The sequence below is a fragment of the Vombatus ursinus genome, unplaced genomic scaffold, assembly GCF_900497805.2.
Source record: "Vombatus ursinus unplaced genomic scaffold, bare-nosed wombat genome assembly UNPS02014786.1, whole genome shotgun sequence".
NCBI lineage: Eukaryota > Metazoa > Chordata > Mammalia > Diprotodontia > Vombatidae > Vombatus > Vombatus ursinus.
In genome coordinates this window covers 14,044,350-14,064,502 of record NW_020954564.1, presented here as the reverse complement: position 1 = coordinate 14,064,502, position 20,153 = coordinate 14,044,350, and the positions used below count along the sequence as shown (strand labels likewise).

Below are 20,153 nucleotides of genomic sequence, written 5' to 3'. Positions count from 1 at the left end.
CTCTTCATGTAGATTATAATTAAACCAATGGAAACTGATGAGGTTACCAGGAGAGAATGGAGAGAGAGAAGAGAAGGCCCCCAGCAGAGGCTGGATCTGCAAGCTCTTGCAATTGTATCTTTTCTGGGAGGCTAATGAAAGGAGAAGGTTGGGTCTTCCTGACCTTGTTATAATATTCTATTATAAATGATCTTTAAAGGCTGGGGTGGAGGTTGGGGGGCAGATATAAATGACAGTATTTTTAACCGAGTTGACACTCTGTCTAGTAAACAGAGCTATCTGATGTTCTGAGTGACCTAACCAGTGCCAGAGATGCTAATTCATTATTTTCATCCCTTCTTTTGGTCTTCTTCAGACCTAGCATTGGGCAGCCAAGTGTTTGGATAGCAGGCGGCCTATCCTAATATTGTCAGGGTCTGCTTAGATGGCTGCCAGCCCTCCTTGTTTGCATTTGGCATGCCTGGAGTTCTCTGCAGGGTCAGCTGCTGGGCGCTGTTCATTCCAGGGTGATGAATTTTTGGAGTCACTTCACAGGTCAGGGGATATCATAGAGCTGTTGGCAGTCTGTGTTCTCTAGGGATGTGAGCTTGGTGAGGCCCAGCACTCCCTCTGGCCCCAGTGTTATTGTGGAATTAGGGGGAACAAGAACATAGTGAGAGACAGTGAGACCAGATAGCAAAAGGTTTTCTTTTTTTTCCTTAGTGGAATCAACCTGTTTAGAAGGAATTAACAAGTATGTTCTATTCCTACATCTGATTTAGGGATCATGAAAATGTCTTTTGGAATCATAGAATTTTAGCACTAGCAGGAACTTTCAAACACAGGATGTTAGGGACATTATACCAAAATAATAATAAAAATAACAGTAGCCGGCATTTCTGCAGTGCTTTTGCAGAGTATTTTACAGACGATCTTGTTTGATTGTCAGTAGTCCTGTGAGGTAGGTACTACAGATTTTTCTATCCTTATTTTTTAGATGAAGAAACTGAGCCTTAAAGAGGTTAAATCACTTGACCACGGTCACACAGCTAATATCAGAGATGGGATTTGAATCTTTTGCTCTCTTCATCCCAAATCTAGGTTTCTAGAATGTTAGAACAAAGGAGTGTAGAACTAAAAGGGATTTCAAATCATGGAATGATGGAACCTAAAACATTAGCTCTATAAGGGACCTTGAGATACAGATGTTTGAACTAGATGAAATCTTGTAAAAATTCTAATGCTCATTGTACAAGTGAGAAAACTGAGGCACAGGGAGATTAAGTGAATTGCCAAAGATTACACAATATAAAGTTCTTTGTCAATAGGCATACATATAAGTTTGAGGAACTTCAGAGTGCAGTAGACTGAGAAAGAAAGTTACCAGGTTGTTTTACTATGTAAAACACACACTATTGTGCTGGGGAGTGTGTATACCTAGGATTAAAGTATGAGCCTGTGTTCGTCGAGGAGGCATTAGCTCTTTCTTTATTCTCCTGCTCCCTCTCCTCCCTATCCCCTGCCCAGATGTATCTTTACCTTTTAACAGTTTTAGAGTAAAAAAGAGTTTTAACTGCAGGAGCAATTCATTTCTTTCTTTTTCTTTTTCTTCTTTTTTTTTTTTTGCATTGCTAATATTAGATCAAATTTATGGTCCCTATTTCCCTTAATCAGTCTCTTATCAGAGAGTGAGACTTAGTGAGTTTGATTTAAAGCAGATTATAGCACCAGCCCGAGACTGCTCCTGGCCCTAATGAGCTCTTCTGAACTTTGCTGCTAAGATTCTTCTAGCTCTCTTTTAATGGTTCATTCTGGTTCCTGTGCTTTTACTCCTAAACTGCCAAATCCAGGCCATGGTAGTCTTCATCATTATCGTGATCCTCAACATCACCACTCTTATTTCTATAGCAATTTACAGTTCACAAAGTGATTTTCCTCACAATAACCCTATGAAGTACTACAAGCATGCTGTTCCTATTTTACAGATGAGGAAAATGAGGCTCAGAGGGGTGGAACAACCTGCCTTTGACCATGCAGCATTTAGTAAGAACCTGATTCAGAGACTTGTCTTTTCTGATTTTCTGATGAGTTGTTTAGTCCTCATCTGAGGGATAGACTCAGTTGTTTTTTGTTTTGTTTTGTTTTGTTTTCCCTACTCCTAAGAAGAGAAGGGGGACTGAGAAGTAGTATTCAGGAGAGGAGAATGGATAATCATGACAATTTTCATTTCTGTACTAAGATTGATGGACAACTTTCCCGCAATAACCTGTAGGTAGAGTATTTATAAAGATTATCTGCCCCATTTTTCAGAAAAGGAAACTTGAAGTTGAAAAGGGAGAATGACTTGCCCACAGTCACACAGGCAGTGTGAGTGGCCAAGCAGAGCCTTAAGCCTGTGCCTCTTAAAATACAGTGCTCTTTCCCCACATATTCTGCTTCCTCTCTCAAGATGCTGTTCACTAAGCTCGCTAAATATTTCTTTTATTTCTCCCTGGGTTATTTGTTTCTTTTTTCTAAACCCACTCATGGAAATAAGTTAGGGAGCCATGGAAGACTTTTCTATCTTGGACCCATTAGATTCACTTGACATCTCCTCTTGGCAATGACCACACACATATAATTGTGAAGTAATAAAGTATCATAGAATCATGGATTATTAGAGCTAGAAGAGACCTTAGAGCATCAAATGCTAGAAAAAAAGAACTTAGCAGGGACCCTTCTTGCTAGAGACCTTAGAACCTTGAGTATTAGAATGAAGAACTTAGAATGCCAGGGCTGGAAGGCACTTTAGAAACCATCTAGTCTAATCCGTTTATTTTACAGAGGAAAAAGCTGAGGCTTAACTAGATCTGGAATAATGTGTCCAGTCCTGGGCACTACATTTCAGAAGAGAATTGGTCTCCCTACACCTTTAATGAGACATAATTTATTCGATGTCAGTTTCAATTGTTGATGAAATGGTCCAGTGGTTTTTGGAGAACCTGCTGAGAATGTTTTCCTTGTCCTGTTATACTTGTGGACGGGAATGGGGAAAAGAAGAAAGACCTTGTTTGTCTTAGCTTTTATTTTTTTTGCTTTGAATGCTGATAATTTGTAGCCAGAGGCTATATGGATGTCAGAGCCCTGAGGCGGAGGCAGCCTGTGGAGGAGGGAAAGCCAGAACTGGGGAAGAGTTGGTGCCCCACAGAACAGAGAGCTGCTTTGTTTGAAAAGGGGAGGTGTGGAAACACAGCAGTCCAGTTTGTTGGAAGATGAGGCAGAGCTCACTGGGGCAAACAGCCAATGGTCAGTGGCCGTTTTCAGCTCCTAGGGAGGTTGGAAGAGAGGGTGTGCATTGTCAATGGGCTAGAGAAAGGAAGCTTCAGTCATTGTAATAACATTTCCCATTTCTATAGCACTTGATGGTTTACAAGTGCTTTATCATCCATAACCATGTTAAAAAGAGTGAAGCTCTTAATCCCCTACTCAGCCTTCTGTGACTGCCCATCTAAGCAAGGTTCACTGTGCAGTAGAATAGGTGTTCTATCAACAACACAGAAACCTTAAAGCATACTGGGTAGAGCTTCCACCTTTGGAATCAGAGGATCTTGATTCAAGCTGCAGCTGTATGACTTACTAGCTGTGTGATCCAGGACAGGTCATTTCGCATCTTTGTGATGAATTTTAATTCTCTTTTAAGTGAGAAGATTGAATTACATGGTTTCTTCTTACAGGTGTCCCTTCCAGTTTTGACATTCTCTGTTCTAAGGTCCCTTGTGGCTCTAAAATTCTATGTTATAAGGACCTTGACCAGCTCTAAATCCTATAATGCTAGGGGGCCTTTTCAATGAACAGCTGCCTATTCAAAGCAACTTCATTCTCTGAATTTGATATTAACTGTCAATACTTGAAAACGTCTGTGATTTCATCTGTGGTCCTCCCCCTCGTGTCAGTCCCAGCCCTTCAAGTTTCTTTGTTTTATGAGTCACTGTGGCCAGAAGATTTCCTAATCTGTTCACACTCACTGTTCTGTGATTTACACATTTACATAGATGACCGAAACACAGGCTGTATTTCACCAGGTCTTTCCACCTGTCAGAACTTCCAGAGGGAGTACAGGGTTACCTCCATCCACGATGAGAATGACATCAATTCTAGTAAACGATGAAATGTTACCTAAGAATCATCTAACGTCCTGTATGATAAAAATCAGTGATGATGATAATAACACATAGCATTTTTAGTTTGCAAAATACTTTCTTAATCTCTTGATGATGATAAGGTTCATAGTATGTGTAACAAGAAGGGACCTTAGAGATCATTTAGTCCAATCCCCTAATTTAACTTTGGAGGAAACTGAGGGCTGTAGATGGGAAGTGACTTGCCCCAAGGCAAAAGGCATAAAGGGAGTGACTGGCAACACTAGGATCTGAGCCCTGATTTTCCAAATCCAGTGTTGATAATGATGATGGAGATGAAGTCCTTGGCTCTAAGGAGTATTGGTAACTTGCCTTAACTCACCTCTCCATGCTCTGGTATTCTCTTTGATTTGAAAACATTAAGCTTCCAGCTAGTGTGTCTGCAGTTGCATGCCTCCTCCTCCTTGCCTTCCAAGTTCTCATTCAGGGTAGGATTTGCCTCCCCCATTTGGCTGTAATCTCTCCCCTGGCTCTTACGAGCTCCCACCTGTGACCCTGAATATTGTTTCCACCTGGCAAAGCAGTTGGCCTGGGATGACAGATCAGAAGCAGAAATGGACTGGTCTTCCTTGGGGCGCTTTGTGAACCCTTAGAGAGGCTGGGATGGCAGAGTTGTTTTCTTAATTCAAGTTCTAACTTTTCCAATAATCACAGAAGGGAAAGGAAACAGTGAAGTATATGATTAGCTTCAGACTGACTTCTATTGTATCCACTGTAAGCCATCAGAATATTAGGTGTCTGTTTTTACTGATAAAAAGATTGCTGCACTGTGTATAAGGAGACGTGAATTCATGTCCCAACTCTAAAACTTATTAATTGTATTACCTTGAACAAATCATTTCACGTCTTTTAAGCCTGCATTTCTACATCTATGAAATGAAGGGATTGGACAAGATGATGCTGAAGGGCCCATCTGACCCAGCAATTAAATTCTCAGGAACTTCCAGCTCTAAAATTCAGCAGTTCAGCTCAGCAGGAGCAAGAGCTGGCTAATGTTTATATAGTGCTTTAAACTTGACTTACATCATTTTGTTTGATCTTTACAACATTGTATGAGGCAGGTAGGTATTACAAGTAATACCCCCATTTTACAGAATGGAAAACTGAGCCTCAAAGAAGTAGCTTCGAAGTATAAAATTTAGAGTTATAAGGGACCTTAGCAATCATCCAGTCCGTCCTCCTTGTTTTCCAAGTGAGACACCTGAGGCCCAGAGTGGGGAAGTGACTTGCCCAGGTATATACAGGTAAGTAGCAGAACCAAGGTTCTACGTCAGGTGTCTCCCAGATACTCAATACTCTTCAGGTGTACCGCAGCAAGATTTTGAGTGTTGGAAATAACGAAAATGTTAAATAATGTCATTAACACATAGCGTTTGGAAATGGTTTGAAGGAATTCACCATTAAGTGCCATTTGGCAGTATTATGTAAAGAACCCAATTCTTGGCTTTGAATCATGGAGCCGCTCTTTACCAGTAACTGGCAATGTGATCCATGACCCTGGAATTGGATTCAGGGCAATCAACTCTGTTGCTCACTAAGCCAGGTCCAGTCATTTCTTCTTCGTAAACCTCAGCTTTCCCAACTGAAAAATAGAATGATAACATTTAAACTAATGTACCTTATAGGACTGATGTAATAAAATGCTTTGTAAACTGAAAAGTGCTATGGAAACATAACTTATTAATCTAATACATCTATTTGACTCTTACCTACCGTGCAGTGCAAAGCCATGCACTCAGGTAAAGGGATAGATACAACATTTAGTGAAGTTGTGGTCTTATCCTGATTAATTTACCAGCAATCCGTCAATAAACATTTATTAGGCATCTACTATGTGCCAGGCACTGTGTTAAGCACTGGGGATACCAAAAGAGGTAAAATGCAGTCCCTTCCCTCAAGGAGCTCACAGTCTAACGGAGGCAACACCAAGCAAACATGTACCGAGCTGTGTTAGAGAAGGAAGGCACTACAATCAAGAAGGATTCCTAGCTGGCATGGGGGACAGCGAGAGACGATGCCCAGAGCCAGGATGCCAGTATTCCTGGAGCAGAGTGCATGGTGAAGGGTAAAGTGTGAGAAAACTTGAACCAATAAGGGGTAAGAGACAAACATAGATGACTCCAATAAGTAATGGAACAAGAGCCTAGGACTGGAGTCAGAAGACCCGGGTTCAAGTCTAGCACTGTCATGCACTGTCCGTGGGAACTTCAGCAAGTCATATTAGTCATTATTTATTTACTCTCTGGGTAAAGTTTTCACATCTGTAAAATGAGGAACTTGGACTGGATGATCTCTAAACCCCTTCAGTTCTAGTATTTTATGTTTCCAGATCCCATCTTTTTTTACTGATCAGAGTTCTTCAGTCTTTCAAAGTTGTTTTTCTTTACATTCTTGTTCTCATGTAAGCTGTTCTCTTGATACTACTCACTTCATTTTGATCAGCTCATACTAACTAGGATTCTCTAAATGCATCTTTACATCATATTCACATACCACAGCCATTCCCCAATTGACAGGTGCCCCCTTAGATTCTAGTTCTGTACTTTTTTTTAACCTTTCAATCCCCCACTTTCAGATCAGGAAGTTTTATTTTGCTTGTGATTATTCCTACTCTCTTATCCCCACTCCTCAACTCCTCATTATCCCCATGTTTCCCTGTTGAGTTTAATGTATTTCTAGACCAAAGTCTGTGTGTGTGTGTGTGTGTGTGTGTGTGTGTGTGTGTGTGTGTATTTCAACCTTCCTTGTCTGTAATGGATAGGAATAAGATTCATCTGATTGATAGATAGATAGATATCCTACCTCTTTCTCCATGTTTATATATTCTTTTCAACAAGAACACCCATTATGAGAAGCAGTAAGTTGTACCCCTTTTTCCTCCTTTCTACACCAGTGTATTTTTTTCACTCTCCCTTCTCTTTGCCCTCTTAAAACTCTCTGAACACCCCCCATCCCCCAGGTCTCCTCTGTTTTTCATTGACTCCCTTGATATCCTTTGAAGACATTAAGGTTCTGAAGGGAAACTTATTTCTTCTCCCCTATTAGAATGCTTGCCTTCCATCATCATTCAACCCCTTCCAATTGCTCAAATAAATTTACCTTTCTAGATTTCTTTTGGCTCTTGTGTTTGTATTTCAAAGTTCCTACTCATCTCTTATGCAAAGACCAAAGCCAAGAATGAGCTCTGCTTTTGTTCAGAAGTGCTTGAAGGTCCTCTCTTCTCTTCCCCCCCCCCCCCCCCGAGTATTATGTGGGCATTTATGTTTTGCCTTTTGGAATATAATATTCCAAGATTTCTGGTTTATAGTAGAAACTGCAAAGTCTGGTGTGACTATGGTACTGCAACTCCTTTATAGATGCTTATAGTTGGGTTTTGTTTTTTTCTTTGATGTGGGAGCTCTGGATTTTGGCTATGAAATTCCTGGGATATTTTTCTTTGGGGATTCCTTTCAGGTGAATTCTGTCCCAACTTTGCCCTCTGGTTCTAACAGATCTGTGTAGTTTTCCTTTATTATTTCTTGAAATATTGTGTCTAGACTTTTTTTTTTTATCATGGTTTTCAGAGAGTCCGTGATTCTTAAATTTATCTCCTATTTTCCAGGTCTGGGTTTTTTTTTTTCCCCAGTTGTTGCTGTTGCTGTTGTTCTTTAATGCTTTGTATTTTCTTTTTTTTTTCAATCTTTTGATTTTGTTTTAATTTTTTTGCTGTCTAGAATACCACTTTTCTAAGCAATTAGTTCTTCTCATTCTTTTCTGAAGAGCTTTGGTTTCATTTTTTATGTCTTTCATGCTTCTAGGTTATCATGTAATCCTGGTAGAAAAATCAATTTTTTTTTTTCCTTTCAGTCTCTGCTTACAGTTGTTAGTGAGTTAATTTCTTAATTTTAGGCTGGATTTTGGGGCATCTCTAGATTTTTTAAAAATTCTGGTCAATGTTTTCTTTGTTTTATTCATCTCTCCAGCTTTAGTTCTTGAATCAAAACTTTGTGCCAGGACCAGGCCATACCCCATGCTGTGCTTTTCGGTCCTGGTTGATCTTGCCCCGAGTTTTTGTGTTGACATCCACCTTCTGCAGTTAGCCCCGTTCCCCCTCTTTGGATCTTTGAAGTTCTGAGTGCTAGATCATCAGGACCCTCTATGTCATCTCAGGTCGGAGTGCTAGAGCCTCCCCTGGTTGTGTGTGTGCCTGAGCCATCCTGGTCTCAGCACTGCTATGCTGTCCTGGTTACTCTCATTCTCTGGGGCTTCCAAGGTCCCCCCATGGAATTCTGACCACCCTGGAGATTTCTTAGGGAAGCCCTCCAATCTTTCTGTCTGCACTGGGAGGATGCCCATCTGTTTATATACACTGACCCTGGCTTTGCTGATGGCTCCCTTTCCTGTTGCACCAGGCTTTTGACTGATTTTTGTTTTAGTTCTAGCGAAGCTGGCCATGTCATTTCTTCATTGAATTTCTTGATCAGTATTTTGTCTGGTGATGATTTCGATTTTGAGTGAAGTGAGTATGTGGGAACTGGACGAGTCTGCCTCTGTTCAAGCAGTCTTCTTGACTAGAAGTTGTCCTTTCCCTTTACATTCTGTGGGCTAAGATCGATCCCTTTTGGCTTAAGCATTCCATCTTTCATGATCCTAAATATAAGGAAGGGGATTATATATCATCCCTCTTGGCTGAGGCGTGTTGCACATGGTTAAGGAGTAGTAGTATGAGATAAACCTCATAAGATTTGGAAGTAGCGTGGTTGTGGAGGACCTCAAACACCATAGTCTAGCCCTCAGACTTTATTCAGTTGGCCACAGGGGAATCCATTTCTAGATTCTGAGCACTGGAATGACAGCAGCAGATTTGTCCATTAGAAAAATTAATCAGGCAACATTGTGAAGGATGGATGGACACAAGGTTTATTGGTGCTGCAAGGAGTAGGTAGGGGTTTGGCCTCAAGAAGAAGGCATCATAGTAGAGTTTAAAATCACTAGATTTAGAATGGGAAGATATAGACTAGAATCTCCGCTATTCTACTCAGTAACTGTGTGACCTTGGGCAGGTTACTTAAATCTGTTTTAGTCACAGTCGTCTTATTTATAAAATGAAGAACTTGGACTAAATGATATCTGCTTTCCTTTTTTTTCTACAATATCGTGTTCTAAGGGATCTTCTGGTTCCATATTTTAACACTATATTCTAATGTGCACTACATCTCTGAATCTATCATTTGTGCCCTAGCCCATGTACCACCTGAAATGTACGTCCTCCTCTTCCCTACAGATTTAGTGAAGAAGGGATGGAAGTGATGGAGCGACTGATCTACCTGTATCGCAAGTTTCACCAACTGAAGGTCAGCAATGAGGAGTATGCTTGCATGAAAGCCATCAACTTCCTCAATCAAGGTGAGTGTGGGGACAAGGCTTTTTTCAGAGTTAACTGCTACCTTGATAACAAACCTGCCCCTCCTTTACTAGCTCCACAAGTGGGACCAGCATCCTTAAATTTCACCTAAAGAGGTGAAATTCAAAAGGGAAAAATATAAAGTCCTGCACTTGAGTTCAACAAAATCAGCTGCAGAAGTTTAGGTCAAGGCAGATATCCAAATCACTTTGGGAGATCTGGGGACCTACAGCCTCAAGGTAAGTTACCAGTGTGACATTGGGACCAGAGTCAATTTAAACTTCGTGGATAGGAGTGTAGTGTGTGGATCAAGGAAGGTGCCTGACTGTTGTCCAGTCTGGTCAGACTATATCTGGACAAATGGATCCAGAAGAGTGAGGTTGTGCACCCCATGCTAGAAATGGAATGATCAAAGTAACTAGGGACATTGTGGCCTGAAGCAAAAACTGGGGAAGGAAGATAAGGTGGACATCGTCATTATGTTAAATATCTGAAGGGTTGTCAGGTAAAAAAAGGGATTAGATTTTTTTCTACGTAGCCCCAGAGAATGGAACCAGGAATAGTAGATGGCAAGTTATAGAGAGAGGCGGGTTCTAGTTCAGTATAAAGATAAACTTGCTGACAGTGAAAGCTGTCTGACCCTGCCACAGGAAGCTCGGAGGGACAGGTACATTGTAGTGCCTAATTTCCCATGCTAGATCCTTATCCTTGGAGGTCTTCCATCAGAGGCTAGATGATCACTTTTTCGAGGTATGATAGAGGGCATTTCTGTTACATGTCATGGTTGTAGCCATGGTATTGTGATAAGAGCACTGGACTTGGGAGTCAAAAGACCTGGGTTCAGATCTTGCCTATTATTTTACTGTGTGATCTTAGTCAAGTCATTTCTCTCTAGCCCCAGTTTCCTCATCTGGAGAATGAATGGGTTGGAGGAGATAGTCTCTAGTGCCCCTTTCAGCTCTGATTTCTGTGGTTTTAGACACCTGCTAGGCTCTCTTCTGGTTCAAGTACTCTCACATTTGAGGACATAGGCATGGCAGGCTCATGGTCCCCTTAGTGTAAGGAAAGTCATCTAGTATTTTTCGAAAATTGAAATGCAGCAATCCTATAACTCATGGAGGAAGGAAGAGACTCCACTTTGTTTAGTCCATTTTAATGCACTTAAACATAGACACCAAGGACAGTACATGCGTCATGTAAAATACGTCCCAAGTTTACTAGCAGCTGAGGAAGAACAGAGTGACTGATGAAGCCGGCCTAGATAAGACTGATGTGACAGATTGCCAGTTCTGAAAGCCCAATCACAGCATGACAGTATTGCACAAAAATGCTGTTTGCAGATGAATGAAGCATTATGTTTCCCTTCTTGTGTGTGTTATTCTGCATTGGAAAGGTGCATGGCTTACGTTTTATCTTAGTTGTTAACTCTAAAACACTTCTTTCCAGGCTCTGGGCTATGTGCTCTAGGAGCAGATTTCTACTACACCATATTACACAGGTATTGTGATTAAAAAGAGGGGGGAAAAAAAAGAAGCAGCAGCAGCAAGAGACTTAGAATCAGAAGATTTATTTTCAAGTCCCAACTATTCTAGCTCTGTGTCCTTGGACAAGTCAGTGTACCTTTTAGATCCTCAATTTCCCAATCTGTCAAATGAAGAGAATAATGTTTGCACTTCCTACCTCACAGGAATCTTTTGTTGAGCATTGCATCTACCACCTATTAGCCATAGGACCTTGAGCAGACTACTTAAAGTTTCCCATTTATGAGACAGGAATAGTAATGTTTCTGGCACCTTTTCCACAAAGCTGTTGTTAGTCTTGGCTCCACCGCTTGGTATGACCTTGGGAAAGTCTTTTTGCCTCTCTGCGGAGAATGTGGCAAATACTGTGCACTTGAAAAGTGGGGGATGTTATACCCTTATAGGATGCTGTCACCATTCTTAGTCTTACCTTCTCTAAGCAGGCCTCTTCTTTTCCCCATGAGCCTTTCTTTAAACCTTTTTCATTCATTCTTATACTGCTTAACTCCCTATGGGCAAAGCCCAGTCCCTTTCAGAAAGAAAGAGAATTGTTATTTTCAGAATACTAAGAATAGCTCCCATCTCTCTAGAACTATTAAGGTCTACAAAAGACTTTCCTCACAGTGTCCCTATGAGACAAGTTAGGGGACTTCAGCAAATTGACATACACATACATGTCCAGTGTCTTTATTTATTTTGCTTAAATGTGTTTATTTGTTACAAGGGAGGGCTTTTTGCTCATTTTAAATTTAGGAAGGAGAGACGAACTAGTGATAGAGATACAAAAGAAAAATGAAGGAGAAAAGAGGGTTGTAGCATTTTTCTTAAATGCTGAAAAAAACAGAAGGAGGTTCAGAAGGAGACAGGTGGGACAACTTTGACACTACCATTTGAGTTTTTTAAAGTCAGGCTCTGCATAATAGGAATTAGTGGCTTCATGTACAGTCCCTTTTTGTCTGTCTTTTCTTCTGTATATGAGGAAATGACCCTGTTTAATAATGTTTGTCAGGCACAGAATAACAAAAAAAATTCAAAAATAAACTCAGAGATAAGTATATAGGTTTTATCGCTCCCATTTTACAAATGAGGAATACTAAGGCTCAGAGAGGTGGCCTGACTTGCCCAAGGTTCCTCATGTAATAAATGGCTGAGCTGAGACTGGAATCTAGCTTAAGTAAGGCACACAAGGCTACCCCCTCCGCCCCAAAAAATGTATTTAAATAATAACTCTTTAAGGATAGAATCAGAATTTCAGAGCTAAAAGCAGCCACAGAGGGCATATAGTCCAACCCCTCCCTTTACAACATCCCCAGTAGGTGATCACTCAACTTCTACTTGAATACTTTCAGTGATGGGAAGCTCACCACCACTCAAAGCAGTCCATTTGAGTCTTGGTCATTCATCTCTGTTAGGAAGTTTTTCTTAATTGAACCAAAATCTTTCTCTTGGTGATTTCCACCCATTGTTCCTAGTTCTATCCCATGGGACCAAGAAAAACAAGTGTAAGTCCCTTTTCCAAACTTCTCCCTACAGATACTTGAACATGGGTCTCATGTTTCCCTCTTATTCTGTGTGTGTGTGTGTGTGTGTGTGTGTGTGTGTGTGTGTGTGTGTGTATCTTTTTTTTTTTAACTTTTCTTCCATAACCATTTTGTTGCACATTCTCAGATATCCGGGGCCTGACAAATGCCTCACAGCTGGAGCAGTTGAACAAGCGCTATTGGTATATTTGCCAGGATTTCACTGAGTATAAGTACCCTCATCAACCAAATCGTTTTCCTGATCTAATGATGTGTTTACCAGAGATACGATATATTGCAGGTAATTCTCCCTTTCCCTGTCCTTCCCTCCTCCCCTTTTCTCTTTCCCTTCTTCTTCTATTTCCCTCCCCCCTACTCCCTTTTCCCTTTCCCTCCAACTACCCATCACCATCAAGGCCTTAATCCTCCAGACATTTTCAAAGACCGTTCTTAGTTCTTTCTCTGTTGTTCCTTCCTTCACCTCTCTTTTGGCATGTGACTAGAAGGCAGCTTTGCCATATGAGACTTTGATCAAGTCACTTGTTTTTTCCTGGGCCTCGGTTCCCTCGACAGTGAAATGAGGGCAATTGACAAAACGATTTCTAAGGTGCCTTTGACCCTTAGCGTTCAGGGTTCCAAGATCTCTTCTATGAATAACATTCTGTGTGCTAAAATTCAGTGTTCAGTGTGGTAGCATTCTCTCCCTTCTGTCTCATAACATTGTGTATTCTAACGTTCTGTGTATGTCCTAACAGAACTATTTTCTCAGAGTCTTCCTGTCTCTAATGTTCCATATCTAAGGACATGTCCAGCTGTAACAGAACAACCTAGAGAAATGAATGCAAGGCTTCAGAGAGAGCTCTAACAGACTCTGATGGCTCCTCCATAAGGCTTGCCAGAGCTTTGGGACATCCCCTTGTGTTTCTGTGACCTCTCTCCTCTAAAACACTGCCTAGGGAAGAGAGACTGCGAGTTTTGCATTAACTCATTCTCTTCTCTCCCCCCCCCCCCCCCCCGCCCCCCAGGAAAGATGGTAAATGTGCCGCTGGAGCAGCTGCCGCTGCTTTTTAAAGCTGTTCTGCACTCCTGCAAGACAAGTGGGAGCAAGGAATAAGCCCACCCAGCCAGCTCCCTGCCTTGCCCCCTGCAGGGGAACACGGGGCTCACGAGCAGAAAATAGGAGAGCTGAGACCAGGATGGAGGCAGCCCAGCACTGCCCCTCTAACATGAATCTTTTTTGTTTGTTTGTTGTTTTTTTAAAAACTCATTTTCTATATATTTATTTCACGACAGAGTTGAATGTATGACCTTCAACATAATGCACATACTTCTGTATGAATTTAAAGATGCATTTCCTTGCAGTTTACAGAATGTGAGAATGTTTAATGTTACAATGTTGTCATTAATTAGGTCTTGTTCTTCTTTATATTTGGGGGGTGGGGGGTGGGGGGAGCTAACTATTTCAATAGTGTTGACTAAGACTACCTCAAGGAAAAGGTGGTATTCAAGTACTGACTTTTCCCTTATTTTCTCAGCAGACCTCACAGGTTTGAGCCAGAGAGCAAACTGTCTTTTTCTACCAGCAAACACTAAGCAAATGTACACCTGCCATCAGTCTTGGGGAGGTGGCTTGGGGCTTTTTTGTTGGTTAATTTTTTTAAGTTGATATATTAAGCTAAGAATCAAGGTGGGCAGAGCACAGTTTAGCCAGCTGGCCAGCTAGCTAAATTCATCTCTGGGAATGAAGGCCTTTGAAATGATTTCATCGTAAGATCAGTGGATTTAGAGCCAGAAGGGAGCTTGGAGATCTTCTGGTAAGAGAATATTAGAGTTGGAAGGGAACTGAGAGACCATCTAGCCCAGCCAGTACCTTAAGCTACATTTCCCTCGACAAAGTCCTCAACAGTTTAGATGCCAAAATAAAATGTTGTCTAAGTGAATGAAAGAGGAGAAGAACAGGATGCTTTGCAGGCATCACCCTGGTCACCCAACAAACATTGATTAAATACCTTCAAGGCCTCCTGCCAGGCCCTAGGGATAACCAGCTTGAATAGGACACCAACCCTGCACTGGCACAGATAAGGACTCTCCCAGTCTGTCTCACCCCTGGTCTGGTGTGGAATGGCTAACCAGCTTGTCACCAAAACTTTTCTAACCCTTTCCCCTTCTTCTTCATGTCTCCAAACCTACACATTTTTTTCTCTCCCTGGAAATGTCAGAGTTGTGGTAGGCAGTTAAAAGGACCAACTGATCACAGACACTGAGACAAGACTCAGGTACTCTAGAACCTTGAAATTGATGCTTTCCCCTTTCTTCACTGTTGCTTCCTCTACTTTGGAATGGTAGGAAATGTTAGAAGACCAAGGGTGCTTTTCCTCCACTACCACTTAGGGCCTGTATTTAAAGTGGGAGGGGAGCAATTCAGAGCGATAGAATAGGCCTACCTGTACTGTCTGTGACTGCTCTGAGTGTATTTAGTAAGGACTTTTCTCCAAGGCCCAGAGCTATCTGCACCATCTAGGAGGCCTGCTTCTCACTTCCTAATGAGGTTGAAAAAATACACAAAGATAATACCAGGTTCCCATCAACCACAAGGACTTGAGATGAGGAAATGTGTCTCCAAGTGAAATGTACTGCCTTGAAAGGTGGTGAATTCCCTTATCGATTATTTATACAGAGATTGGATGCTTATTTGGGGGTACCTCAGAGGGGACTTCAGATCCAAGCTGAACTAGGTACACTCAGAGATCCCTTCCAACTCTACAGCTCTGTGAATTGGGCCAGTTAGCCCTAACCAACTTTCACCATGCTACTGTCCTGCTAAATGCCCTGGCCAGGGAGGTGTGACTCTCTAAACTACCTCACATTTTTTCAGGACAGATCACACCCTCCATGAGCTGGGACTAATAGACTTTGGAGCTCCCCCAGCTGCCTGCAGGTTCTGGGCTGATGATTTGTCCCAGGCCCTAAACTAGCCCAGTTTGCATGCATACTCAGGCTAGGCCTTCTCCTGTGTGAACCTGGGCTAATGGAAACCTGTTCAGTAAAAGGCCATGTTTGCTCTCTTGCTCAGTCTGACAAATCTTCCCAGGTGACCTGTCCTCTTTTCTGGGTAGTCTGTTTTGGCCTTTAATCCTTTGTAATGGAATGAGATGTTACGGGTATATAACCGCTGCTGGGACCAGCAGAGCTATCATGTTATATTTCTCCCTGGATTGGAAAATTAGAGTTTCCCCAATAGCATGTGTTCCCCAAATCCAGTAAGCACATATGGCTCAGTATCACCTCTTATGTGTGTGTATGTATACAAATATGTGTGTGTATGTGTATGTATGGATATACATATATATGGGTATATCCATATCTGTATATGTGGATTTCCATGCTTTATCACGATGAATCCTGCCTCCACAACATCATGAATGGCAGTGGCCAAATGTGTTTATCCCTTTATGGCCAGCCTTCTGGCCACTTAGCCTGGTACTCCATTGATGGGCACAGTTTGTTTCTGGGCCCATCCTCGAAGCCTTTTCCACACAGGCCAACCACAACTTGAGTGCTGATGGCAGCCTTTGAGGGCCCATGGTCCCCTCCATCCCACAAGTGGGTTTCAGAAGGGGACCTTAGTTGGAAACACAATGTATATGTGTATATATCATGTGTACATGCACACACCTGATTATCCATGGGAAGATTTCTGTTTGGTTTGTTTATTTCTAAGCTCGAAATACTTTCCCCGTTTTCTTGACTTGAATTTTGCGACTGTGATCCTTGTAGGCAGGTTAGTGCTCTGCTCTTTTCCTCTCTGGAGCAGGAAGGGAAGACCCTTAGCAATTCTGGTCATTAGTCCAGGTGAATGGGCTTCTGGCACTGCTGATCCTCCTCTACCAGGATCCCCACCTCACCTCCCTCCCATTTTCAGTTGCTTTTCTTGTAAAACTGAGCTTTTGCTCTGTCTGCTTGCAATTATTCTCTAATCAATAAGAACCTACTGGCCCAAATAATACAATGTTTAACAGAACAGTGTTCATTTTTGAAGGGAGGAGAAAGGTTCTGTGCAAATCCATTTTTGCCAAACACTGATTTACAGCAAATTCCTTAAACAAGGACCCCTTCATTCCCGAAAGGAGAAGAGTGGAGCAAATTGTGTAAGCAAATGACAAGGGTACCAAGCAGGAGCCTAACCTGTGGACAGCCGCTAATATCTTCTGCACCAAGTCCTTTGAAGACTTGTGTTTTTAAACAGGGTAAAGTGAATGTGTTGCATTGCAAACTCAGGTATTATGATGAGAAGATAGGAATGTAGCTAGCGATGTAGAGACATTAGGTCAGCCACTAGATGTATTTGTGAATTTGGTTTTGAAGGACACGGTATAAAGGTTGGAGGGTTGTGTGTGTGTGTGTGGTATATGTGCGTTGCCTTTCTTCCCATAATGCAGGAAGCCTTTTTGCCAGTGGAAGAAAAAATCTGTGAGTGTCTCAGATCCCTCTCTTTTCTGTCACCTCTTACAGCCGTCACTTTTAGCAAAAATTTCCTGCATGAAAATATGGCTCTGAAAGCCTCAGGAGAAGAAAGCCAGTCTCCTTGAATTGTGCTGATTTTTTTTTCTTTTAATTTCCTTTGTCCTGAGAAAAGGTTTGGAACTTCATTGCTCATGCTTCACGTCTTGTTCTGAGCCACTTTGGCTAGGATCAAACTGTGGTGATTAGATACCCTAACAATGCCATCTCCTAGGGTGATACTTAGGTGTACCTTCCACACTCAGACCGGAGGTCTTGTCCTCCAGTGATCACCACAGCAGTACCTAGTTTCACCTGCCCAAAACACTCCACTGAAAAACTTAGATCTTGCCTGCCTATGGCTAGGCACCAAGGTGGCCTTAGGAAGAAAGAATAATAATTAGTCCCACTTCTACAGTACTTTAAGCCCTAAGTAATAGGGCATGCATTTTACAAATGAAGAAACTAAGGCCCAGAGAGATCATAGGGCAATAAATTTAAATCTGGAATGGACCTTAGAAGGTCTATTTAATCCATTTCTCTTGATTTACAGTTGTGGAAACAGGCCAGAGAGAATATAGTAATTTGCTATAATAGCCTGTATTTGAACCCAGATTCTAATTGCAAATTCAATGTTCTTTCCACTGAACTCAGGCCACTCCATAAGATCATATAGGAAGTGGGGAAACTAGTCAGGATTTGAATCCATGGCTCATGATTCCATTCCTCTTTCTTCCCTGTTCCCCCCTACCCCTGCCCATTTCACAACTGCACTCCTTTTAATCTTCTAATTGGCTCTTGCCCTCAGTCCTCCTTGGTAATAGGAGAGATTGATTTTGGCAGAAGGGGCACCCAAGTCACTTTCCAAGCACTCCTAGAGTACTCCCAGATAACAAGGCCCTTATTGTCTGACTCCATGCATTCACTCTCCTGAAGTCCTCCCCTGGGTGTGCCCTTGGCCAGGAGGGCATTCCTCTTTTCCCCCACCCCCTCATAAATCTGACAAATGAAGTTTGAGAACCATCCAATAGTAATACTGCAATCCTGGGCAAGGACTTTAAAACCCCAGGAAATAGAGAACTGCCTTACAAAACCTCATATTTCCTGGCTTTATGTTTTTAATTTCCTTGGGGGATGGGCGGGTTTAAACAATCAAGTGATTAAAAAAAAAATTAGTCAAACCCATCTGCTTCTCAGGTATCCATGTACTTATACATCGTTAGGACCCTCACCCCAACCCCATCCTCCAATTGGCCGTTATCTCTTGTCCAAGCCTCAAAGGGCCCACGTACCATAACTTACCCTTGTAAGCCTGATCTGTGTTGCAAGAACCCTTCTTGTCCTAATACTTTATGGTTCTGAGGCCAAATTCTACCAGCACAGATCACTCCCACCATCTTGTGGTGTCAATGAAAATGTTGCTGTGAAAATGGACTAGAATCTAGATAATCTCTAAGGTCTCTTCTATCCCTCAAAATCTATCATCAGTGACTATATACAAAGGTGAAGTCCCATAGCCTATTAATTAAACCATATCATCCATGGGGAAAGCTGTCAACACCCCAGGCTATTTTGCAGATCTCCCTTAAATGTATCAAGACGTTGTTGCTGCTTTCCAGCAAACCTTGTGCTGCCATGACCTTACGTCACATAGATGAGCAGCGGTTCCAGCCTTTAGCTCAGAGTCAGCGTGGGCCTTCAGGCCCACTTAGCTCAACCCCTAGGCCTGTTGATCTAAGGCTCCAGAGTCCCTTCGCACCTGTTTCCTAGCAAGGTATGTGGATGACCATCTTTCCACCTTCGTTTCTGTTTTATTAAATCTTGTGTTAAGAAAGTTCTTTACCAAATAACTTTTTTCTTAAACTTAAAATTTTTCTACTCCTATTACCTTTTTTTTTTTAAACTCCCACCACCACAAAAGAAGAGAAAAAAACAATAAAATGAAACTACTCACTCTCCCACTACTCCAGGACCAGACCCTTTAATATCGTTCATCCTTTTCTCATTTTTATTTTGCCTGGAGGTTTCAATGCCAACTATCTGTGAAAAGGTTTCTGTGTCTGAGGAAAAATGGCTTTCTACTCTGGGAGAGGCTGGAGGATAGAAGAATGAAGGACTCGGGGACGGAAACTAAAGGCCAGTGCTGACGTTTCAGGCACTTCATGTTGTAGGGTTTCTGGGGGTGCCCTGTGTCAAGTGTGGCACAGGCAGAAGCTCAGGGATATATGTATTTAAATACAGAACCCACAGAAACCCTCACCTTGATGTGATTGCAGTGGATGGCTTCTTTCTAAGGCTTTTCAGGTGCTTCAGAATCAGGACACACTACCTAGATTTTCCCAAACCTGTTCTAAGCAAGAGCCCAGGGTTATTTCTGTGCGTCTTCCAGGTGGGTTGGCTTGGTTTTATGGGAAGAGCTGGAATTTCTGTAGTTGGTTTTTGGAACCTTCAGATTCAAAAGACCTTTCCAATGGACTAGCAGGCTAGGTAGGAAGTTGTAGCTTTGCCTGGTCAAAGATGTGGCAGTATTGGGAAAAATCCCCAGGCAGGTATGGAAATACATGGTGAACATATTTTTAGAACTCAACTTTTATACTCTTTCCCTGCAGCTAGGACTCTTAGGAAAAAACCTTTGTTAGGGAACACTGGGTTGACTGGCTTTCCAGGGCCAGTCCTGTTCTAGCCAAGCACAATTGGATCTGAACCAGTGCAAGTGGAGGACATCCCCGTCCCCAACAGCATCAAAAGGTCAGACCCAAAGTTATCCAATAATCCCAAAGCTCTTAAGGAAGGCCAGGTTAACTCCAAGATCCCCCTGGAAAGGGGGGTCATGACCAGGGAAAATTTTAATTAGAATTGCCATCAGAATTTAGTTCCTCCTCTTGGGTTTGATCTTAGCAAACTTGTAAAAAGAAAGGCCCTTCTCATTTTTGCCTCTTCCCTAGAAGGCTCTCCTCCCTGACGTTCCAGCTTGCAGGGCAGATATCAAATAGTAACTCATTTGTTGTGCCCTTTGAAATGATCAAATATCTCTCTCTCTCTCTCTCTCTCTCTCTCTCTCTCTCTCTCTCTC

At 42.0% G+C, this 20,153-nt stretch overlaps 1 protein-coding gene across 1 annotated transcript in view; it reads left to right on the top strand.

Annotated features, from left to right (window-relative positions):
- Positions 1-13,948, top strand: part of LOC114047004 (nuclear receptor subfamily 6 group A member 1) — a 45,381-nt gene extending 31,433 nt beyond the window's left edge. The window contains exons 7-9 of the mRNA XM_027867647.1: positions 9,421-9,542; positions 12,729-12,881; positions 13,606-13,948. Coding sequence (XP_027723448.1) covers positions 9,421-9,542; positions 12,729-12,881; positions 13,606-13,694 — 364 coding nt within the window. The 3' untranslated portion in view covers positions 13,695-13,948. The remainder of the gene's footprint in view (positions 1-9,420; positions 9,543-12,728; positions 12,882-13,605) is intronic.
- The last annotated feature ends 6,205 nt before the right edge of the window (positions 13,949-20,153 follow it).